The sequence below is a fragment of the Thamnophis elegans genome, chromosome 11 (genome assembly GCF_009769535.1).
Source record: "Thamnophis elegans isolate rThaEle1 chromosome 11, rThaEle1.pri, whole genome shotgun sequence".
Taxonomy (NCBI): Eukaryota; Metazoa; Chordata; class Lepidosauria; order Squamata; family Colubridae; genus Thamnophis; species Thamnophis elegans.
Genome location: NC_045551.1, coordinates 18,708,509 through 18,734,755, shown reverse-complemented (window position 1 = coordinate 18,734,755; position 26,247 = coordinate 18,708,509). Strand labels below are relative to the sequence as shown.

Genomic DNA, 26,247 nt, shown 5'->3' with positions numbered 1-26,247 from the left:
TAGGCAAACAGCCTAAATCGGTGCAGAAGCAAGAACAATAGAAGGACAGGTAATCCTGGGTTATGAGCCTTCTCTTAGTGAACGTTTGAAGTTACGCGATTAGAGCCCCCTAGCATTTACGAACAAGTCCCAAAATTATGAATATACTGTGGCAGCACCACAGTAGTTGTTTGCTCTTACAAATGGCAGCAGAGCGCTGCAACTTTCACCCTGCCCGGCTGGGTCTTCACAGGCACTTTGACTATAGAGACTCACTTAACTTGTGAAGATCTCCTCTGTCACACTTTCCAGTTTCATTGCTTCAGGTTTTCAGTGCATTCACAGAGAACAGAGGCATAATGTACCATGAGCGCATGTTACTGATCTCATGTGATCTCATGCTTTAGGCCTCTATTCTCTGTGAATTGAGGCCTGGACATTTGCAAATGGATGGAAGGCTTCAGTCCTTCAGTCCTCCCCTCTGTTTGCAGTTTCCTTGCCAAAGTCTGCATTCCTGTAGGCTTTGGAAGCTCTTCGCAAAAAGGTTTTGTTGGCATCATTGGAGCTTGGGAGGAGTGTACATGTCCTTCCAAAGCTCTATTCCTTTTTGAAAAGGGCTGCCAAAGTCTAAAAGGGCTGCCAAAGCTTGAAGTGCTTTGGCAATGAGAAAGGAGGCACGGAGGACCAGGCGTGGCCTTCTGGGCCTCCTTTCTCACTGGCGATCCACTTGATGAGGCCTCCAGTAACAAAAAAGGAAGGCTTGTCAAGTGGAAGCCTCATCAAGCATATCGCTGGTGAGAAAGGAGGCCTTCCTGGACTCTTTTTTCATCACCGGAGGCCTCGTCAAGCCCTTTGCTGATGAGAAATGAGGAAGCAGGCAAAGAACCAGGCTGGAGTGGGGACAGATCTTTATAAAATAAATCACCTGGCGTGGCAGGATTGGGGGGGGGAGCAATTGTGGGGACCCTAGGAGAGGGAGAAAGAGGCATCTGTGGGTCAGGGGAGGCCTTGCGTGGTTGGAAGCAGGTGGCCCGTTCCATCACTAGGCTACCCCATGGCCTTCCCCACCCCAAGATACCTTTTTTTTTATTTATTTATTTATTTTTCTTAACACATATTGTATTTCCCCCCTCCCCCCAAATCCCCACCTCCCTTCCCTCCCCCCGACTTCCCAAAGACCATACGTGGTATAATTTTTGAACAATCACAGTCTGAAATATCTCTACATTGAACTCAGCTTCTTACTGTTACCCAAATTTAAAACAATTTAAATTATTACTGATACTAAGCATAAGCTATCTGGAGTTTTTTAGTCCCATATTTACTTTTTATGTAATCAATCCACTTTTTCCAGTCTCTTTTGTATCTCTCGTTTGAATGTTCTTTGAGATATGCTGAGATTTTGGCCATTTCGGCTAAGTTCATAACTTTCAAAGTCCATTCTTGAATTATAGGTAAATCTTTCTTCTTCCAATACTGCGCCACCAAGAGTCTTGCTGCCGTTATTAAATACAGGATCAAATTAGTCTCTGCTACTGTAAAATCAATGCATATACCCAGTAAAAACAACTGGGGGGTAAATTTTATCCTTCTTTTGAAGATGTTTTGCAGGATCCACCATATTTTTATCCAAAATGCCTTAACATTACGACATGTCCACCATATATGAAAATATGTAGCATCACAAGAACCACATCTCCAACATTTAGGTTGAACATTTGGATACATAGAGGCAAGCTTTTTAGGATCTAGGTGCCATCTATAAAACATCTTATAAAAATTTTCTCTCAAGTTTTGTGCTTGTGTAAATTTCACATTTCTTACCCAGATTCTTTCCCATGTTTCAAGCATTATTGGTTCCTCGACATTCTGAGCCCATTTTATCATACAATCCTTAATCAGTTCCGTTTCAGAATCCATCTGTACTAATACATTATATATCCTCTTTATATGCATTGAGCTTTGATCTCTTATTTGTTTAAACAAATTATCCTCAACTTTTACAAAGCCAATTTTTTGATCTGTTTTCCACCTAGCTTGTAGTTGACCATACTGAAACCACGTTTGAACTACCTTATCTTCTTTAAGTACCTCTAAAGATTTTAGTTCCATCACCCCTCTTTCTGAGATAAGAAGTTGTCTATAGGTGGTTCTATCGAGTTTTTGTTCTACATTCATATTTTCAATTGCATGTCTAGGAATTGCCCACATGGGCACTTTATCATTTAGTTTATGTTGATATTTTTTCCAAACCCGCAATAAAGCATTTCTTAAGATGTGATTTTTAAATTTCTTATCCGTTTTTTTGTTAAATAACAGGTAAGCATGCCAACCATATAACAAATCATATCCCTCGATATTCAAAATTCTGTCATTAGTTAGATGAATCCAATCACTAATTGCAGATAATGCCACTGCGTCATAGTATAATTTTAAGTTAGGTAATTTCAATCCTCCTCTTTCACGTGCATCTTGCATTATTTTCATCTTTACCCTCGGCTTCTTTCCTGCCCACACAAATTTGTTGATACCCTTCTGCCATTCTAGAAGATTCGCATCTCTTTTAAGTATTGGTAACATTTGAAAAAGAAATAAAAATTTTGGTAAAATGTTCATTTTTACTGCCGCTATTCTACCCAGCAAGGACAAATGCAGTTTTTCCCACCTTTTCAACTCCAACTGTGTACTATGCCAAAGTGGTTCATAATTATACTTGTATAATTTCCCATTTGAGATTAAAATATTAACTCCAAGATATTTAACTTTTTTAACTACCTCACATCTTAGCGTCGCCCCCAGTTCTTCCTTCTGTTTGATAGTCATATTTATAGCTATTATTTTGGTTTTTCCTAGATTTATTTTAAATCCCGAGACTTGACCATATTGATTGATCGTATTCAATAATACCCTACTAGTTTCCTGCGGTTGCTCCAATATTATAACCAGATCATCCGCAAATGCACGAACTCTATATTCTTGCTGTCTAATTTTGATCCCTTTTAGACCGCCCAGGCCCCGTATCTTATTCAACAGTATTTCCAAAGTTATAATAAACAATAATGGGGACAGAGGACAGCCCTGTCTTGTACCTTTTTCAATTTGAAAGGAGTCTGTCAGACTTCCATTGACAATGATCTGGGCTGTTTGCTGCTGATATATTGCACCAATTGACCGTAAAAAGCCATCTCCTATCTGCATTTTTTGCAATGTCTTCAGCAGGAATTGCCAATTAACTCGATCAAAGGCTTTCTCCGCATCCAAAAATATGAATGCGGCCGGGATTTGATTGTTCTTTCCCAGGTATTCTAAAGCGTTGATAATTAATCTAACGTTATCCTTCATCTGTCTGCCCTGTATAAAACCAGTTTGATCGGTATGTATCAGTTGCTGAGTTACCCCCATTAGCCTATTTGCTAATATTTTAGTAAAATTTTTATAATCTACATTGAGTAATGAAATAGGTCTGTAATTTTTTGGTTGGGTAAGGTCTTGATCTTCTTTGGGTATCAACGATATGAACGCAGTCTTCCACGAGGGAGGCACTTTCCCTCCCGATTGAATTTTATTGAATAGTTCTCTGAGGGGTTCTACCATTTCTAACTGTAGATATTTATAATAAACAGCTGTTAAACCATCTGTACCTGGTGCTTTCCCTAACTTTAATTGTTTAATTGCCTGCAAAATTTCCCCAGAGGTTATAGGTTGGTTCAGCTTATGCCTATGTTCTTCTCTGACTAGGGGGATTTTCTCTTTATCTAGGTATTTTTCTATATCTCCGTCCTTAATTTTATCCCCTTTATACAACTCTGTAAAAAATTCCCGAAATACCTTTTGAATCTCTTCCTGTTGAAACACTTCCTTCCCTCTGTAACACAATTTGGATACATTTCGAGCTTTCCTTTTTTTTCTAATCTGATAAGCCAACCACCTACCGGGTTTATTTGCATTGCAGAAAGTATTATGTTTAGCATATAATAAACTAGTAGCTACCTGGTCAGAGATCAGCATATCAAACTGAGATTTTAATATAGCAATTGTTTCCCTAATCTTTGTATCTCCTGGATTCAATGTTAATTCTGACTCTTTCCCTTTAATTTCCTCTTTCAATTCTTTTCGTTTTTGCCCTTGTTTGTATCTATGTATTTTATTTATATTCATTAATACTCCTCTCATATACGCTTTGCTTGCATCCCATACATATTCCAAAGATGTACCCTTGTTCATATAGAAGACAAAATATTCCGATAGCAATTTTTTACAATCATTAACATACTTTTCATATCTAAATAAATTTTCATTCAACCTCCAAGACCTTCTTGCCTGGGCTACCCTTCCCAATTCCATCCAGACTGGATTATGGTCTGAAAGAACTCTCGCCATAATCTTTGTCTTCTTCACCCTACAAAGTAAATCATTTGTAATTAGTATAAAATCAATCCTTGAAAGAGATTGATGTCTATTGGAAAAAAAGGTAAAGTCATATTCTTCTGCATGCCTCTCGCGCCAAGCGTCTCGCAATTCAAAGTCGTCCAGCATGTCAAAAAAGGGTTTGGGTAACTTAGCTCGAAATTTGGTGTTCGGTCGAGCTGTCTTCTTATCTCTTTTGGTGTCGATCACGCCATTCCAGTCACCCATTAATATACAAGACTCAAAATCCCACTGTACTAATTTAGCATGGAGGTTTCTATAAAATCCATCTTGTTGTTGATTTGGAGCATAAATTCCCAATAGTAACGTCTTTTTCCCTTCTAAGATTAAATCTAATGCAATATATCTTCCAAAGGGATCTGCTTCAATTAGCTCAGCTTTAATGTCTTTTCTTAAATATACTACTATGCCATTTTTCTTTTCCATGGCTGAGGTCGCAAAATGTTGGCCCAGTTTGGGGTTAAACAAATATTTTTGATCGGTTGATTTGATATGAGTTTCTTGCAAGCAAATTATGTCATTCTTAAACTGCTTAAGATAATGAAATATTTTCTTTCTTTTCTGTGGAGAGTTCAGTCCGTTAACATTCCATGTCAAAATCTTAGTTGTCATTTTTGGTTGCCTGAAGCTTTTTTAGAGCCTCCCGCAAGGCCTGTCTCACCTTTGGTTTGGCTCCTCCCACAGCTTCTGAGCTTGTTGCAGTAGCACCTTGGTCAGTGGCCAATGATTGTTGAGATTATTGCATAGTAGCTTGTTTATCCGTTTGTCTGGTGGTCTTACGGTTGGATCTTTTTTCCTTGACTCCTTGCCCTTCCGGAAGAGGGAGATGATACATTTTATCTAATGGTTGTGTGGTTTGCTGTTTATCTTGTTCGTCTCGTGGTTTTTCACCATATCCCGAAGGTTCAGGGTATCCCATCTTCAGAATCTTATGATAGAAATCACGAGCTTTCCATACAGAGCTGAGACGATATCTTTGTTTGTCCATTGTAACTATAATACCGAATGGGGCATCCCATCTGTACTGTATCTGACGCCTTCTGAGCTCTTCCACCAGAAAAGCATAATCTCTTCTGGCTCTTAGCATCTGAGGCGGTATTTCTTTCAAAACAATCAGGTCCTGTCCACCAATTTGAAGCTTAGTATTGTAGGACTCTTGTAGTATCATATTTCTAGATTCTCTTGTAACAAAGTATATTACCACGTCTCGGGGAAGTTGCCTTTGTTTTGCCGCCCATGAATTAACACGAAAAATCCTGTCAATCTGCCAATCAGAATTGGATCCCGGTTTTCCCACCAGACGGTCAAAAGCTTCAGAAAACATTTGCTTTAGGTTCTCCTGCTTTTCTTCACGCAGCCCCCTCACTCTTAATGCAAGCTCCATCTGCTTATACTGTATCATAATAATTTGATTTTCAGCATTATCAATTTTTTGTTCCACCACTTCAGTTTTGGATATCAGGTTAGTTTTAGCTTCATTGAGAGTTTCTAAATTATCTTCCATTCCAGAAATATATTCTGTTATCACATTTACAATTCCCATCATATTATCATTCATTTTAGTGACCCTGGTATCGAATTTGTCATATAGAACTTCCATCTCATTCCTTATTTCATCTTTGAAATCTTTAATCATTTCTAGATTCTGTTCTCTGAATTCTTTAAACATTTCTAAGTTCTGTTCTCTGGATTTTTGGAACATTTCCAGAAAAAAATTCTTTTGTTAGTACATCTCCACTAGGGGGCATAGATGGTGGGGGCTGCAACTTTGTGCCAGGTATGGGAGACGTTTTCGGAGGTAATTTAACAGAGGTTGATTTGGATGCCATTATATTTTGGTTTTAATTATTTATTCTAAATTACTAATCCACTGTGCTATGTGGAGAAAAAGAAATTCCTCCCCCCCCCCTTTTTTTCCTTCTTTTTTTCTTTTTTTACAAGGGGTTTTACGGAGGATTTCAAAAGAGAAAGTCCGTTTGGAATGTTTGGAATGCCTCTGAATCAACAAAGAGTCTTGAAAGCTTTAAGGGAGTAGCTCTAATTAAATTATAAGAGATTATTTCTTTAGTTCTGTAGCAGGAAGCCGGAGATAACAAATGCAGAAGCTGTAAACGCCATTTTGAAGACAATTAAACAAAAGAGGTTTTTATAACATTGAAGCTGGTATTTCAGATAGAGAAAGGTTTTAAAGTTCACAAGTTGGTCTTTGCTCGTATTGATTTTTAATAGTCTCTTTTCTAAAGATTGTCCTGAGGGGGAGGGGATCCTGTCTTGTGCTGTGGATAACAGCTGCGAAGTTCAGGTCGGAGTTGAATGACTCAGCTATGGGTTGATCCTCCCCCTCCGTCCACAGCTCACAAAGAAACAAACTGTGAACTTCAAAGAAGATTCTTACCAGCTGAGATTCCTCACTGCTTTTTTCTTGTCTGAAAAAAGAGTTATCTTCTTGATATTGAGTAGATAACGGTCCTGAATTCTGGGGGCAGCTCTGTTAAGCTGCCGACCAGCGACAGGCCACTCCCCGGAACCCCACCCCAAGATACCTCATGTGCACTTAATGAGCCATGCATTTGATTATAGAATGTGCAAGCGAAAGGAGGGAGTGATTGTAGTATGAGATTCACTCCTACGAATCAGGTTATAAATGGAATGGGCAAGTTCCAATACATTCATAATTCGAGGATTCTCTGTAAATTATTAGCTAAAGCTGATAAGGCTTCCAGTTTCCATTTGAATAGCAGAGCAGCATTTGTTAAAATCTTAGAATATTCAAAAAAGAACTAGTTTTTATTGCATATTGCCAAACTTAACTAAAATATAAGCAAGATGGCTTTGACCAGTATATAATATTTTTTATCTTCAGATGGAAATACATCAATTCTTTAATCTTTTACTTGGAAAAAAAATTAATTTGGAAGATGGATGTTAAACTTACAAGATATCTAGATGTTGTATTCTATATTTTAAACAACTCTAAAAGCCATTTCTGGCAGCATTCAAGTCTTTGAAGATAAGTGATGCTTACCTATAATTCCTGGTCTTTCCAGGGGTTTTTGTTACATGGCCTTTACCCTATAAAAACCTTGGCATTGCAATAAATAATGTTATTTTTTTAAAGTTATTATTTTTAGAAAGTTAAAGAAGTTAATAAATTTAGAAATTGCTACTAACTTAGCAGTTCTAAAGACGTGATGATTCTATTATTAATATTTACAGAAATAATATTCATCTGGTCCTGATTCAAAAATGGTATATAATTTACTGGATAATTAAGCAGTGTAATTAAACATAGATGTCCTAGTCTGCTCAACTCTTGCCTTCAATATTTCAATTTTACCTGTTGGGTTTCCTTTTTAATTTCATTCAAACCAGTACCACAGAAGTGACTAAGGTTTTTTTTAGTGATATTGTTCTGAGTAGTCAAATCAAAGTAATTTTCAGCAATCTTTTCATAAATAAAAAAAAATTAAAAGGCAAATTGTTAAAAATTTTTAAAAAATGCGAAGAAAACAGCTGAAAATAACTTTTCAACTGCTACAAAAGTGGGCTCATGCAAGAGAATTTCAAAGGTACTTATGAATACTGAGATTCTTTTCCTGGGTCTCCTGATCTATAATAACTAAGGATCTCATGAGCTCTGATAGGGATTTCAAATCTTAAATCAATGATTATAGGCTATCCTTCTGATATATTACTGGTTCTTATTAATATATCATCTATATTGATTTATCAGTTGAAGCCAAAAACTAATTTGTTTTTTTAATAATAGCAATAGCAGTGGACTTATATACCGCTTCATAGGCCTTTCAGGCCTCTCTAAGCGGTTTACAGAGAGTCAGCATATTGCCCCCAACAATCTGGGTCCTCATTTTACCCACCTCGGAAGGATGGAAGGCTGAGTCAACCCTGAGCCGGTGAGATTTGAACCGCTGACCTGCTGATCTAGCAGTAGCCTGCAGTGCTGCATTTAACCACTGCGCCACCTTGGCTCTTCCATCCCAATCAATCAAAATGTTGGATTATATTTATTTTATCCTATATGTTAAAGTTTGAAGAACATTATTTGAAAGATAGATAAAATTAAATAAAATATATAAAATAATCAATAAGGGAGATGCCAATATATAGAAGGTGAAAAGCTATTTAAGATTAATTAATTAATTTTATATTTCATCCAGCTCACCAATAAGATGACACTAAACAGATTGCAAACAGCAAAAAGATAAATATTGCATAAAAACAATTAACATTTGAAAAACTATATAAAAAACTAGAATCAAGGAGACAAGTGGCAGAGGAATGAGATCTTCTTTTCATCCCACTTCTTTTATCCCACTATAAACCACTTCTAGTGGTGAGCATCTCCTCAGGGCCAATACTTATGACTTCTAGTCTTTTCCAATGTGTATTTTTATGCGACATATCTTCTTAAGAAATATGCATATCTTCTCAAGAAATAGCAAGGATGATTTTGCTTTAAATTCTCCCGAGATCTACAATTAACAGAGCTGTCTGAAGGACATTTTCTGAATTATCTTTATGGAAGCAGTTCATTTAATGCATATTCCTATTATACATGCTTTTTAAAAAAAAGGAATATATAACTAAGAGAGCTGTAATTATAATTAGCTACTTAAATATATATTGTATACTTATTTTACTATTGTCTTCAAGCCAGAATGTAAATTTCTGTTACAGATGAGTTGTGCAAGCCCTTTTGTGGAACCAAAACACAGTCGACTGTCATCTACTGAAACTTCCCAGTCCCAATCTTCACATGAAGAGTTCCGTCAGGAACTGGTGGGGAGTACTACTGAATCTCCCATTCGTAAAACAGCAAGCCAGCGACGGTCTTGGCAGGATTTAATAGAAACACCACTGACAAGTTCAGGGTTACATTACCTTCAGACTCTGCCCCTTGAGGATTCAGTGTTTTCTGATTCTGCTGTTATCTCTCCAGAACACAGGCGACAATCAACTCTTCCTACCCAGAAATGTCATCTACAGGATCACTATGGGCCTTTTCCTTTAGAGGGTGAACAAATACAAGTTTTAAATGGGAATGGAGGAAAGCCTCGTAGTTACACTCTGCCGCGGGATGGTGGGTTCAACCATTGCTGCCATATACTTTCTGTCAGTGGTTCAAGCCATCAAGAAGTGCCACAAAAAGAGCAAGAAGAAGAGAAACGAGGAGGAAAAATTGAAGAAGAAAATCAAGTAGATGAAAGTAAGCATGAATCATATTGCCATCATTAAAACAATTATCATAGAAATAATTGAATACTGAGAAAAATTGGATTAAATATATGGTTTCAAATTTACTTTGTTCTGCACATGGTGGAAATAGTTTCTTTAAATATAATTATACACAATACTTCATAAAATATATTTCAAAACTTTATTTACTGCATAGTAATTAATGAAGGCATTGTCATACTTTCTTAAAATTATTCTTGTTTGGCCACATTCTTGCTTGCTGAGGTATGTATGATTTGAGCATGGTTGTTTATTTTTTTTTTATGAGTGGATCTGCAGAATTTTTGAAAGCAAATGTTTCATGGAATATGAGTCCTTTCCATTTGGTAAGGTTTCATTTCATAAAACAAGGAAGTTTAGGATGTAACGTATTCTCTTTCTGAAAAGTATGCCTGTAGTCTATTACAGCATAGTAGTTAACAAGCAAGCCATAGATTGCATGTTGTTTTCTTGGAATCATTTATTGGTTGTATTTGTACAGTTGTACAGTCAGATGAAGGAGATAATTAATTCTAACTAGATGCTAATTTAAAAATTAAATGTCTAATGAAAGACTTTTTCCACTATTGCAATATTTTCTGTTGTATGTCCTGAATTCAGTAAAAGAAACAAACATAAAATATAAACATATTAAATGCTAAGTGCAGAAGCTGAAGCCTTGTTACTGTGGTTACCAATGTTATATTCACACTACTGACTCTTATTTTCTCTGTATACTCTCACGTATACCTACACATATGTAGCAGTTGGGCTGCTACATTTTTGCTGTTCTGTCTGAATTCATTTAAAAGCAGCCTTGCATTCAAAAGCAAATGGAAATTATTGAGAAACACCGTTCGTTATAATTTCCAACCTTATGACTATTGCATTTTCACACACATGCATGAAGATTTGAAATCTTCATATATTTTCTGTGTCTAACAACATTGTACTCACTATACATCAAAGAAGGAAAATGGTTGCTATAAAAAGGAATGTAAAAAATAATAATAACATCTCCCCCACTTAAAACAATCATAATTTTTTTCTAACTCCCTTATGAATTTAGTAGAATATTCGAATGTTGCGAATTGTTAGCTAAAATGTTACTTATATGTAAAAAGTACAGGTAATCCTCAATGAACGACCACAATTGAGTGATAGTAAATCACTTTAGTATAAATAAACATACACAAGTGACACAATGTTTTGGACGTCCCAGGCTATAAAATGGTATCAAGCAATATGTATTGTAATAGAATAGAAATGTGCCTGGTTTGTTGAGAATGTGTGAGTGATAAATGAATATCAACTGAATACAATATAATTAATACAAAATAAATATGTTGAGATACTTGGTTGAATGGAGAAAATGAGATACAAAACAAATTAGAAAGCAAATAAATGTAGAAAAAGTTAATGGGTTGCAAGGAAAGGGAGGAATGTGGTAGAATTAAGTTGATCATATTCTCAGAAGAAAAGACAAATGTAGGGAACAAAAGGCAATGTCTAATGAAGTATATGGACATGGTAGAAATAAGCATGTTTGATAATTAAATAGGTATGGAGACTTAAGAGTGAAAGGTGTTAGTTTAAACTAGATTTGGTTAGATTTCATTTTCTCTATGTCTATAATTTCTTTGGTTCACTCCTTATATTTTTGTGCTTTGCATCATGTTTCTACCATGAAATGGATTAGGATAATGGATATGTACATAAATACATTTATATCTAATAAGTTATAGTGCATGACTGAAAGTGCACAACATATGGTACAAAAATCACTCTTCCACAATACAATAATTTAGAATTATTCTTATCCAAAGTATATATGTAAAAACTAAAAAACACATTTTATTTTTATTTTTAGGGGTGGCTGTATATAGTATAAAAATTAATTAGAATTGTGGGGATTTCAGATATGATTAGTACAGTCATACTTCGGCCCTCAACTGCTTCAAAAGGCATCAAATTCAGTATTCGACACATTTTGAAGTAGAAATCTTGTCCCAATGCTTGTCTTTCTCCTGATAGTTGACATGTAAGAAAGAACTTACTGATGTCAGCTGCCTCATGATTCACTATTTCTTCTGGCCAAAATAGTGGGCCACATGGTAAGTCACGTGATTTTCTGGTACCTGCCAGTTTTAGTATTCAGCATGTCTTCTGGAGTGAATTACCTACGAGGACTGAGGTACCACTGTATAAGTTTAAACCATTCTGCAGAGGTTTCAAATGGGTTTGCTATCTAGCTCAATGAAAGTGTCTTCTGGCATACATGCATATCTGTAGAAAATATTGGGGGAGGCTATGAAACAGCCATACCATAACTTTGATTTATTTTGACTGCTTCACAGCTTCAGAAAATTCCATACTATCATACTCATGAAACATCCTGGAACAATTTGCACATATCTGGTACAAAATACAAAAGTACAGACTTCAGTTTTTCATTTATTTTCTTTTGAATATACTGCAACATATTTCTGGATTAACTGGAAAAGATATAAGTACCTTGGTCTTCATTTTATAGAATGTTCATATTGCATTTTAGCAAAAAAAAATTGGCCTGGAAGCAGCAATAAAAATGAATCTCTATCTTCAGGCTTACAGATAAAAGTGTAACTTATACAGAAAAGATCAGGGGAGAGGGTATGAAGCAGCAGCTAATTTTTAAAGTTACAATTCATGTTATGACTAACATGATGAGAACATAATAGTGTGGTTATCACTAGGTTACAATTGGAAAACCAGAAGCAATTGGCCCTGCAAATTCTGATAACATTTGTAAATGATAAAATATATTTTAGAATTAGATTTATAAATATAAATTTCAGTATCCTTAATATTAGTCTGTCTTTTAAAAAAAGCAATGTTTAGTTTAGCATGTTCAAAATTAAATAATTTGACTCTGCTTTTTTATTTATGTTAGGAGATTTTCGCCCTCACGTTCTTATAGGTGTGACTTAACCCTTCTCAGTCTCACCTGCTAATAGTTGGAGAGAAGATCAGCCAATTACTGAGCTTGCTCAGTTTTATCTTTTTTTTTTTAACCCTTGAGTCACTGTTGGCTGATACTGACTGTCTAGAGTCCAGTGGTCTCCAACCTTGGCAACTTTAAGACCTGTGGACTTCAACTCCCAGAGTTCCTCAGCCAGCAAAGCAAAGCTGGCTGAGGAACTCTGGGAGTTGAAGTCCACAAGTCTTAAAGTTGCCAAGGTTGGAGACCACCAGTTACTTCAGTTTTCTTGGCAAGATTTCAGAAGTGGCTTGCAGTTGCTTGCTTCCTAGGGCTGATAGAATATGACTGGCCCTAGATCACCAGCTGGCTTTGTGCCTAAAGAGTCTCTAGCCTATTATCTTAAGCACTGCACATATTGTCCTATAAGCTGCTAAATCTGTTAGTTATGCAGTTTATTAGAATTGGACCTGGAATACAAGGCCATAGTGTGAAATGTTTCAGTTCACTTTAGGCTTTTATGTGATAGATTACTTTCGTCTAATATTAAGACCAACACATATTTGGAAATTAATGTCAGTAAATATTAAAGCAATATAGGACAAAGTGTAAGTAGAATACTACCTGAGGTCTCAAAAAGGCATTTTACATAATATGTATAATACGCTACCTATTATGGGCAGGATTATTCCAATCAAGTATATATTCGTTAGGATAGAATCATTTTGACTAATTTCATAGCACAAGGGCAGATTGTATGTAACAAAAGTGTAGCTACATCTGCCAACTAGTCTGAACAAGGCTTCCATCATTCCTCAAACATATCATTGTAAAGCCCAATGAAGATGTAAGGAGTGCGCAATAATCTCTATTTAATGAGATTTCCACTGAAACAAATAGAAATTCCTCCTAGAGGGGAAAAATAAAGCAGTTTTCACCTTGATTTTAGTGTGAAATAATGTGTTAAACTAATCATCTACTGTATATCCAACATTTTGTTTATGACAGGTTCCTACAATTACTATTTAAACATTAAAACAATTGAGTTATGTATCATTCAAAGGCCATCTAAAAATCATTAATCTACTTTTTTACATTATCTCTGTAAATGATCTTTAGCCAAGTAATAGCTGTCTCACACATGGATTATCATTTCTAATAGGTATTTCTCTTGCATTAATCTCTGGGCCAGTCTAAGTATTTATACAGAGACTTTCACTGTTTTAAATTATAAATTACTCCCTAAAATGTAATGTACTTTACAAATGCATAGAATATATACAGGTGAAACTCAAAAAATTAGAATATGTGCAAAAGTTCATTTATTTCAGTAATGCAACTTAAAAGGTAAAACTAATATATGAGATAGACTCATTACATGCAAAGCAAGATAGTTCAAGCCATGATTTGTCATAATTGCGATGATTATGGCTTAGAGCTCATGAAAACCTCAAATCCACAATCTCAGAAAATTAGAATATTACATGCAATCAACAAAACAAGGATTGTACATAGAACAATATTGGACCTCTGAAAAGTATAAGCATGCATATGTACTCAGTACTTGATTTGGGCCCCTTTTGCAGCAATTACTGCCTCAATGCCGAGTTGCATGGAAGCTATCAGCCTGTGGCACCGCTGAGGTGTTATGGAAGACCAGGATGCTTCAATAGCGCCCTTCAGCTCTTTTGCATTGTTTGGTCTCATGTCTCTCATCTCTCTCTTGGCAATGCCCCATAGATTCTCTATGGGGTTCAGGTCAGGCAAGTTTGCTGACCAATCAAGCACAATAATCCTATGGTCATTGAACTAGGTTTTGGTGCTTTTGGCAGTGTGGGCAGGTGCCAAGTCCTGCTGGAAAATGAAGTCAGCATCCCCATAAAGCTGGTCTGCGGAAGGAAGCATGAAGTGCTCCAAAATCTCCTGGTAGACGGCTGCATTGACCCTGGACTTAATGAAGCACATGGACCAACACCAGCAATCAACACAGACTGTGGAACTTTCACACTGGACTTCAAGCATCTTGCAGTGTGTGCCTCTCCATTCTTCCTCCATACTCTGTGTCCTTGGTTTCCAAATGAGATGCAAAAGTTGCTCTCTTCAGAAAAGAGGACTTTGGACCTCTGAGCAACAGATCAGTTCTGTTTTTCTTTAGCCCAGGTAAGATGCTTCTGACGTTGTTTGTTGTTCAGGAGCGGCTTGACAAGAGCAGTATGACATTTGAAGCCCATGTCTAGGATCCATCTGTGTGTGGTGGCTCTTGATGCACTGACTCCAGCCTCAGTCCACTCCTTGTGAAAGTCCCCAACACTTTTGAATGGTCTTTTCCTGACAATCCTCTCCAGGCTGCTGTCATCTCTGCTGCTTGTGCACCTTTTTCTTCCACACTTTTCCTTTCCACATAACTTTCTGTTAATGTGCTTTGATACAGCACTTTGGGAACATCCAACTTCTTTTGCAATTACCTTTCCCTCCTTATGGAGAGTGTCAATGATGGTTTTCTGCACAACTGTCAGGTCAGCAGTCTTTCCCATTATTGTGATTCCTACTGAACCAGACCATTTAAAGGCTCAGGAACCCTTTGCAGGTGTTATGGCTTAATTAGCTGATTAGAGTGGGACACTTTGAGCCTAGAATATTGCACCTTTTCACAATATTCTAATTTTCTGATATTGTGGATTTGGAGTTTTCATGAGCTGTAAGCCATAATCATAATTATGACAAATCATGGCTTGAACTATCTTGCTTTGCATGTAATGAGTCTATCTCATATATTAGTTTCACCTTTTAAGTTGCTTTACTGAAATAAATGAACTTTTGCACGATATTCTAATTTTTTGAGTTTCATCTGTATAATATATCAATGTGAATGGCTGTGGAGTTTTTATTGAATATGTCTGAAGTAGAATTTTAGATTGAAATAGGCTTTGTTGCTGTTCTCTATATGTTTATAATTTCAGGGATGTCATGTTGTAAGAAATTATCACACAGTCATGAAAAATAAGAAAAATTGCAAGAAGATAGAGACAAGCAGGCTGGCCCAAAAGAGGCCTAATCCCTTAGAACAGGAATGAAGGATTGAACATTTCCAGCATTCATTTTTGATGTACTGAAGTTGTTCATATTCTTGTAGTATGGTTTCTTATTTCCCTTAGTAAATTTTACCTAGGTCTTGGTTTATGTGAAATGGCCTAAGGGGTCATTTCTGCCTGTGTCATGAAGCTTTGCAGCCAATTTCAGCAATTTCTTATTTCAGTTGTAACAATTTCAGCAATTTCTTATTTCAGTTACAACAGGCTTTGAGTGACTAGATCCACATGATAGCAACTGACACACAGCTCCCCTCCCCACACCCCTACACTGTTGATTGCTGAACAAATGACGGCACAGCTTCAGATTTAATACAATCCAAATTGATTGTATTAAAATGGATTCCACCTTGTTCTGCCCTGCCCCTGAGAAATATTAAGAAGCTTTACAACTCCTTAGGGTTTTGTAACATTTCTTGCCACTTCATACATTATTTTTCAGCTTCTGGAAGAATTTCAATTAGTTTACAAAAAGTGTTCTATTTAAGTAGAATTCAGATGTGTGATATGCCTTTTTATCACTTAAATAAGTGTTGGGGGGGATTGGCTTCCCAGGTTTACCTTTCTGACCAAGTACAGATTTTGCTTTGGTAACAATAAAAGAATACTTAGGTTTCTACCACCCATTACAATCCTCCTCCTCCTTCCATGTTACAGTTAGAAATAAGAAATTTGAGATAGAATATATTTTGGATTTCCAATGTAGAAAATCCAGAATGGATTATCCAATTCATTGATCTGGAGACAGAACATGCAAAGCAGCAGAATGCTTTCATCAATTGTTTACAATTCTATAAACCCATGAACCTAACTCATTCCAGTCAATGTTACTCAGAGAAGCCCTTGGGCAATAAGAGAAAATAAGTAGATTACTGAACTTGTAATTGAATTTTATATTTCTTTTCTACTTGCCTCTTATTCGCACCTCACAGACTTTACCTTCTACTCCTGCTAGACCTTGGGGTGGATGAATGTGATCAGGAGATCTGCATGTTTGAAAAGCTTATGCCTCACTTTCTGCTTTGGGGAAAATACAAATTCTAGTTTGCACCCCCTCCCCAACTCTTTGGGAAGTGAAGATGGACAAAAGAAACCAGCCTGTCCCAAAGAGAGGGACGAGGTCCATTATGTAATGTAGAAAGGAATATTAGATTGTTGCTTCTATAACTAGGACTTATTTTTTGAATTATTGGAATTGCTGATACACTTTGGTTATGGTTTCCAACTGTATTCAATAAATCTTAATTATCTGCAGTTGTTTGCTATCTTGTGAGGTGGCCTAAATAATACACTCCTGCCTCTGAGATAAAACCTAAGATCTTGTTTAGGTTGTAACTGAATATTTGGTGATTCCCCTCTGGCGACTCCCCTCTGATGACTGAGAATCATAACTTGATTTTAGGTGAACCTTCCTTTGTTTTTGCTTTTTTCCCCAGAAACTTTTGTTAGAATTCATAGGTTTTCTTCCTAATGAGAAAGAAGTAATCTTTTAGGATAGTTTCAATATTTTAAGTGCCTATCATGCAAACCCCACTACAATTGTTAAGGTAATAGTAGATATCTTGCTTTACATTTATTCAATATTATTTAAAAATTCTAATAAATGTTCCCCATACTCTTGGTTTGAACATGTGCATTGTGAAACAGGCAGGAGTTTTTATTTTGAAATTTCAACTAATGCTTTTGTTATTCCCTGATAATGGTTTGATTTTTTAAAATAATAATTTTTCAGCCAAAGTTTGTTCCTTATTAATTAATTTATTTATTTTTAATATAGAAGATTTTGGGTCTCAATGAGAAATAATTGAAGCAAATACCTAAATTGGAACAAATGAGTCTGTGTTCAAATGGATCAGTGGAACATGTTGTCTTTTAACTTTTATTAAAAAAAAGAGAACATTTTGATTAAAAATCTTCCATGTAGACTTTTATATATGGAAGACTAGACTACCTATCTAGTTTGAGAGGCTTATTATTTTGAATTTGGCTAAATACCATATAGAGGGTATTCACTTCAGTTTAAAGGTTATACTGCTTATATTTTATGTTCATAGTTGCTTACTAAGCCATTGTTCTAGATGTAGATATGTTTTGGTTATGTTTTTATTCTACTTGGCTTGAAATATATGATTCATTACTTAGATTTAATCTCATTTGCCTCTCATATATACATATCTGTCAGCACTCCTCCATTGAATAATTAGGAAAGAAAACCACGAGACTTCATTGATAGAAATCAAGTGTACTTTTACTAATTATAAATGAAGCGTAGCAAAGCGAAGACTGATTATTTAGGCACGAAAGCAAATGATGTATAGAATAACCCATTCCCCACCCCTTGGCATCCCAGTTACAGTCCAATCATAATTCTCCCAAGTGTCAGGTGCGAGATAACTTCGAAAGGCATCACCAAGATGGAATGTCGGTGCCGTTGGCCTTGGCGGGAAACCTCCTCCGCATGCGCAGTAAGACAGGACAGCAGAACTCCAGAATCTTCCTCCAGCGCAATTAGTAATTCCCTCCCAAATACCATGCCCCCCCTCCCCGTTTCAATGGCAGCCGAAGCAGCAGCAAAGCAGAGGCTGACATCCGGCCCTCCTCCGGAAAAAGGCGGTCAGGCCTGGAAAACGACAAAACACAAACAAACAGATGAACAACAAAAAACAGAAAAAGAAAAATAGGGGGGGAGAAAGCCAGGAAGGAGAGTCAACTAGGGCTTGTCAGGATAAGCAGAATAGAACTGGCGGAGCAGTTGGGGGGCCCGGAGATGGGACTTGTCCACCCACTCGGCATGAGATTGAGGAAAATGCTTCCAAGCCACCAGGTACTGAAGGCGATTCCGCCGTCTTCGAGAATCCAATATTTCCCGAACCTCAAAATGCTGTGAAACTGGGTGAAATTATTTCCAAAACACAGGCAAAAGCATGTAAGAAAGAACTACACCACTGTGAGAATGGCTCAGAGTATTTATATACTCCATTGTATATTTTACCCCATTAGAGACAAAGTTTACCCAATCAGAGACAAAAATTTGTTACTAACATGGGTCTTTATTTTCAAATGTTTCTTTGTTCAGGCTCCTGTCTCTGCCCTCCTTGTCTATGGAGCATCCCTATAGCTCGGGGGGGGGGGGGAGTTGTCCCTCCCTGACCAAGTTGTTTATTCAGCAAAATGCTTTCAGGTAACTCCCTGCTGTGGTACTATCTATGAGGCAGGAAACTCCCTACTCTGGTTCCCTTATCAATGGGGCCTCATATTCCTGGATAATGGTTTCTTCTATATTTTCAAGGAAGTGCCTAGGCTTGAAGCCAAAAACAGAAGCGAGACACAGAAGCAATGCCACAAACTTTGCACTAATGCCAATCAGTATCAAGAATACAATAAGCTAGAACTAATTCCTAACAACTAATTTCTGACAGTACAATAATATGAGCATAAGCCAATAACAAAGCTTAATTCCTAATAAATGATTTCTAGCAGTATATCATATCAGAAGCAAACAGCAAATATTGGTTTGATCACTATGCTCCTTCACAATAAAGAACTTTGTGAACCACCTGCAATCTTTTGAAGTTAGGCAGTATATAATTTAATAACAGTAAAATTACTACTTGACTATCAAACAAAAACATATGTATACATTACCTTAATCATGTATAATCTAGTGTTAAACATGCTAAAATGATCTCTTTCCCAGATTTCTAATATCTGCATCAAGCAGCTTCATAAGGATATGAATAGGGAACAAGATAATATTAAAAATCCTTATTAAATTGCTGTAGTCTTTCAGTGCCAGATAATATTTTCGTGAACATTGCTAAAATAAAGTGGAGCATTTGTGTTGCGTGTAAACTACCTCCAGGTTAAATCTCCAAATAGTAGTAGAAGAATTGACTGAACTGAGGAAAAATATAGACAGTAAGTTTTATTGATACAGAACTAACTGTATTACTTCATAGGCTGTGCTCCAAAATTTGTCATATAAGCTTTAAGTAATTATTTTCTTCATACTTATCTTCTGGGGCAAAAAATTTAAATCAATTAAGGTAAATAGAAGCAACTCAGAGAATGTGGGCATTTTGTTGCCAATACTTAGGCTTGGGTATATTTCTCCTAATTTATTGTTAGAAAAATGTTGCATTAACTGTTGCTATGACAACATTATTAGATAACGGCATGATGACACTTACGTTTTATCATTTGCTGAGTTATAGGAAACAATGTACCCTGCTAGTTTTTACAGTGAACTATGAAACGTTCTTCTGTCTTTCCCACTCAGTTTCTCATCTCCAAGGCAACAAGCGTCTGCCCCCATAATTGAGATCTGAGATCAAATGCTTCAGGTGGGTTGTTTGAACACTAACAAATGTGTTCTTATTTCTAAGATATTTGCCATGGTAGGCCTTTTATAATGAAAAAGTTTTTTTTCATAAACAGCTCGATTTCTTTGCAGACTTCTGTATCAGGGCTATGGAAAGATAGATATGAAGGACAGACTGATTTGAAACATGCACGGACACATACGTAGATGGTGGTTTTTGCTGGGTTTATGCAGCTTTCATTTCCTGCTATAACAATGCAATCCTGAGGAGGGGTGGGAATGTTTAGATTAAGATCTTCTCAGATACAACCTGAATTACATTTCTAATCTGGATCTAAGCAGTGTCTTATTTTTCTTTTACTTTTCTCTGTATTCCTAACCAAAACCTAGAATGAGGAGGAATAATTAGGAAAATGGAAAACTTGTATAATAGATTTTATGATATAATATATCATATGTTATAATATTCTTTTTATTAAGCACTGTAAACATTATCCTGGTTTATTCATGTTTGTTTAGTTATGCATTTACACAGCTCCCATTTAGGAGAGAATAGTAGATGCCATATAAAATGTGACTATGTTTAAACAAGAATTGGCAATATAATCCAATTCATAATGTAGATTTGGAGTTTGTGAGACCTAGATTTAGGTTTCTTTCCCAGCTTTAGATGCAATGGGCCATTTCAGGTATGTCTTGGCTCCTGTTTGTTCAATACAAGAAATCTGTAGTCTTCCCATGAATATGGTGTTACAGTCTGATGTAATCCAGTGAACATAAATAAATGTGCAAGATGTTGGGAATTAGAGATTAGTAGTAGTTTCAAGTCAAGTGTTGCTACTGCTGGTTTAATGAAAATTTAAAGATGGTATTTTTCAAGATACCGTGAGAAGCAATAATGTTGGATCCGACACACAATATAAAATACATCTTGGATGCTGATGTTGTTGATGATAACAATGATGATGTGATGATGTCACATTTTTAGAAACTCAAAAGACAGCTCATGTTGAACTCATACTTAATTTTACCCCCATAACAGCAATCCCATATGAGTTGGACTAAGAGAGAGTTTCCATGGCTGAGAATTGTTTAGAACTTTGATCTTCTCAGTCCTTATCCAATCCCTTGACCATCATACTCTATTGGCATACTTTACAAATACTGGTATTTAAAAAAAAATCCTACTCTTTGACTACATAAGACAACAAGATATTGGTTAATTAATAAAAATATTGAGCAATTGGAGAACTAGGGAAGCTTTACATGTCCTTTAAGGTGGAATAGGATTATAATGTCAGAATCTTTATGTATGATAAACACCGACTTTTACTCTACAACTTTTGAAAAAAAATGGTCACCATTCAAAATAAAATGTTTTCACAGGTCTGCAAAAAAAATTTTTACGAGAGCTGTTTTGGTTATTCCACATAATCTTTATGTTTTTTGGTGCACTGAATCTGAAAATGACCTCCATTTTGTCATAGGACATCAAGTTTTATTACAATATTTTCATGAAAATCCTTTTTTGAACTGAAATGAGCTCACCTACACACACTAAACTCGACTCTTCTTCCTTGTGAGGCTCCTCTTAGTGCATTTACGCTTGTGAGTAGCATCTGGAATGTCTCTCTGAAGCATCCAACAGTAGTCTGCCATCATTGTAATGCTCCATTTTCCCTGGTATCTCCTTTCCATCTCTTTAATCTAGTTGAATCCTTCACCTTGTTCCTCACTCACAGCTCCCAAATTTTCAGGAAAGTAGTCAAGGTGGGACTGGAGGAAATGCACTTTCAAACTCATCAGGCAACCTAAAGCTTGAAATGCTTTCAACATTCTTCTGACGTTCTTTTTGTAGTGATGATCTTTGTTATTGCCTAAAAATTTCTGTATGATTTCTTTAAATGCAATCCACCCTTCTTTTTGAGAATCCGTCATGGTATTGACAAACTCTTGATCAACTATAAGTCTTCTAATATCTGGTCTGACAAACACACCTTCCTTCAATTTTGCCTCTGACAAGCATGGAAACTTGGTGACCAAGTATTTGAAGCATTCTCCATATCTTGGAAGGGATTTTACGAATTGCTTCATCAATCCCAATTTTATGTGGAGAGGTGGTAGAAGAGCTTTATGGGAAGGTACCAAAGTTTCTCGGAGGACATTTTTTTCACCAACTGTTAGCACCCTGGGCTGCCAACTCTTCTTGGTCCAGTGATTTTGTCGGTCTTGACTGTCCCATAGACACAGAAAACAAGGGTATTTGGTATACCCAGCTTGTTGCCCGAGCAGCATGCACAAGACCTTCAAGACCCCACACACTTGCCAACCATGGTTTTCATATTTAAGTTTACGAAGAACCAATTCCAAGTTCTCTTAGGTTTCCTTCAAGTGTACAGAATGACCTATAGGTATGGAAGCATAAAAACCGTTGTGGAGTAAAACTGCTTTGAGACTTCTTTTTGAAGAATCTATAAAAAGATGCCATTGCTCTGAATCATATTGGATTTTAAATTGACCCATCAGACCTTCAACATCGATGCAATAAACCAACTTGTCTTCCTGGGCAAAGTAAGGAATGAACTCCTTTTCACGATGTCTGAACCATGAAGATGACATTGCTGGCAACAATAATTTCCTGCTTTTCAGCCTTGATCCGAGTAACTCAGCGGCATCTTTGGGAAGATTCAAGTCTCTTACCAAATCATTCATCTCCTCCTGAGAAAACAATTTTGGTCTTGTATCATCTTCAAAGTCAGAACTTGATTCATCATCTGGTTCAGGTATGACTTCACCTTCATCAGAGCTAGGTATCTCTTCCAAGGTAGCAGGGGGCTTGGGTACTGGTATATCTGTGCCATGGGGGATGGGACGAATTGCTGAGTGAAGATTGGGGTATGAAATGGAATACTTCCATTTGGAATTAATCCTTTCATATCGCATGGACAAAAGTAACAGTCATCACTATGGTTCTTTTGCTCTCGCCATACCATAGGAATCCCATAACGGAAAGATTTTTTCTTACCCTTGAACCAGTTTTGGAGGTCCTCAACACACCGTTTGCACACTTTATGAGGCGCCCAAACTTTATCTTGATCTCCAATTTTTAGTTCAAAGTATGCAAAGTATACTTTTTTCACAAAGTCTGTAATATTCTGCTGTTGCTTCAACACTGTATATTCACCACAGATGAAACAGAAACTGTCTGGTGAATTAATACACTTTCGCAGAGCCATAACATAACAGTTGAAGAATGACGAGCTAACATGAATTGCAATGAAAAAGTGTGAACAGCCTAGAACCAAGAACCTGATGATGATTCATGCACAAGTGTGGCATGCAGGAGAGAGCAGCTCTGTGTCTGTACACGAGACGTCACAATGCTGGCCACACCCCCTGCACTGACCGGAGATGCTGCCATCTGCCCTGTGTCTCCCTCCCACTGGATTCTTCAGGAAAGATTAACCCCTTCTACCATTAGAAGCACAGACTTAAAACTTGCTTAGCTTATGTATATATTGCTGACCATCAGATTTACAGTACTATATTCTTTTTATATAACTCGGACAAACCCTTTAAGGTTTTTTGGCATTTTATATCTTAAATGCACTTATGTGAATTAATTAATAATAATTTGGACTTTAAATTTGGTTAAAAACCCATAATATAAAAAAAATACCAAAAATTTAAAAAATTGATAAATTTGAAGACAATTTTGCATGCTGTGGCAAATCATGATGTCTAAGAGTTTTTTCAATATTTTATTTGTTTTCAGCACACCAAAATACATGGAAATTAGATGAAAATAATCAAATAGCTTTTTAGTCGCAGACCTGTGTAATGAAATGTTATCAATTAAATATTTCACTTTAGTTGTATTTTCACAAATGCACATCTACTAATCCATTCAGTAAAAAGGTTAATGCTAATGGTAATATAGAAAGAAATAAAAAAATAATGCTAAAATGAAAAAAAATATTGTGCAACTATAACATATATAGCAATTAGGGATGTATTGATATTGAATATTATACGTACTCTAGTATTTATATAAATGCTATAATATATCTAAAAAACAAATATTTTTCTATTTAGAGTTCATTATATATTTTATTTTTTAATGTGAAAACAGTGCAAGTGTTCCATCTTAGGAACAAAATGGAAGAAAAGTATTCCATTTTAGTATGTCAGGTGATGTGATTCTGAAGTGTTTTCATTGCAAACCATTATTTAAGCCCAGCTGTAGTTAGCCCAGCTGTAGTTAGCCATGAAAATAAACTCCATTCACAATAATTATTTCAAGTTCTTTATTCCTAGAACCAAATGCTGTTGTTTAGCAGATTGGATGCTCAGTTGCTGAGAAAAGGAACTAAGGGAGGAAAATGTACAGGATTGCTTAAATGGAATAAAAAAGTGGAGCCAGAAGAAAGAGTGAAGAGTTGAAGGCAATGGACTGCAGATGGTGCAACAGCCCTGAGTAGCTACAAACTAGATAAACAGTATGGACACATACCTGCACACATACAGAGATATGAACCCAAAATTCTCCCTATAGGTTTGTAAGGTGTTGCAGGAAAGAGATGGAATGAAGCAGATAAAAGCAAAAAAAAATAATCTTTTTTCTAAGCTAAAGGGTGATATTGCTATAATCATGAGTAGAATTATATGCAGTGAAATAGAATGCCTAAAAATGTTCTGATGATTTCTCAAAATTAAAATAGTGCGCTACCTAACATGCTTCTTCTGTTTTCCCCTTAACGTTTCTTTGTTAATATATTGGTTTGATTATGAAACAAAAATGGTTTTGTAGAGAGAAAGAGAGAGAAAGAAAGAAAGAAAGAAAGAAAGAAAGAAAGAAAGAAAGAAAGAAAGAAAGAAAGAAAGATGCAAAGGCAGAGAGCAATCTCAATGCTGCTGGCTGTTTCTATCTTTAAATAATGTTGTACTACACTGGGGATGTCATGAAATTTTGTTACTTGAATCCTGTAATAAGAATTAGCATCCTAATAAAATTCCTAGTTCTGATTCTCTAGTTCCTAATTCTCTAATTACAGTGCTAGGTGTAGCATATTATATATTTGGCATCCAGATGCTATCTTAATAACTTCAGTTAGAAGCTTTCTAGTTTATATAGTAATAAGGATCTTGCAGAATGTTTGTGAGGGAAACAGCTGTCACCTATTAACTTTTTCTTTCAATTAATATAAAGTACTTTTAACTTCAGATTTATTATCAGAATTAAAAATACTAACCAAATTTTATATGGGATGTGCAATTTTATGTCCCTTTTAGGATAAATTGAATTGTTGAACCAGAAAAACGGATAATTAAAAAGAGCTTTACAAACATAAATTTGAAAAGTGCAGACAGCTTGTACTAGTATAAAAACATTGATTTGCAGCCCCAGTTTTTGTGAATCAGAAATCATATCAGGCATTTGCTACCATGTTTTCCCAAGAATAAGACCTGATTTTATTTTATTTTTTGCTTCAAATAAGCACCAGGTCTTATTTTCAGGGGATGCCTTACCCACTTACCTTAGGACCACTGCAGCCATGTCTCCCATTCCCCAACACTTGTCGCACTGCTGCCTGACTTGTGTGACCGTTTGCAGCCACTCGCAGCTAGACACTGTGTGGCTTGTCGTATCAGCGACACCACTTTCAGCAGGAGGCTGCATGGTGTGCTGTGCCATTGTGTGCAAAGAGGCTTGTGGCATTCTGCCACGAGTGGCAGCACCGGCGCAATGAGCCTCGTAGTGTCTTGTGCTCCATACTTGGTGGAGATAGCATCCAGGAATAGGAATGTGTTAACTCTAGTATCCAATTGGAATGAGTCTACAAACTGTGATGTCACACCTCCTCTGGTAGCTCCTCCCAGCTTTTAGACTCAGTCTATCTTTGGACTGGATGTGTTTCTTCTCCTCTCCTCAAGAGTTTTTTTTTTTTTTTTTTAGCAATTAGGCATTTTTATTATTTTTCTAAAATTAGCAGTTTGGTCTCTTTTAACATCAGGTGGAGCAGGAGTTTCTTCCTAACCAGTGGGCAGGGCTTCTCCCTGCCTCACTGGGTGTCTACAGAGGCACTTGGGCTCATTGACGATGAGCAGCGGCCATGAGTTTGTTCTGGAATGCTGCCCAGGGATAGCAAGGGGAGCATGATTCCCAAAAGGCCAGCAGGCACTGCCCATGAATGCTCACTCCAAGACCTCAGCCTCCACCTTCCACATCCAACCAC

At 36.4% G+C, this 26,247-nt stretch overlaps 1 protein-coding gene across 5 annotated transcripts in view; it reads left to right on the top strand.

Moving 5' to 3' along the window:
* The window catches only part of CNKSR2 (connector enhancer of kinase suppressor of Ras 2), a 296,044-nt gene that overhangs the window by 221,701 nt on the left and 48,096 nt on the right, over nucleotides 1-26,247 (top strand). For all 5 annotated transcript variants that reach the window (XM_032226612.1, XM_032226611.1, XM_032226610.1 and 2 more), the window contains one exon: nucleotides 9,106-9,634. In XM_032226612.1, coding sequence (XP_032082503.1) covers nucleotides 9,106-9,634 — 529 coding nt within the window. The remainder of the gene's footprint in view (nucleotides 1-9,105; nucleotides 9,635-26,247) is intronic.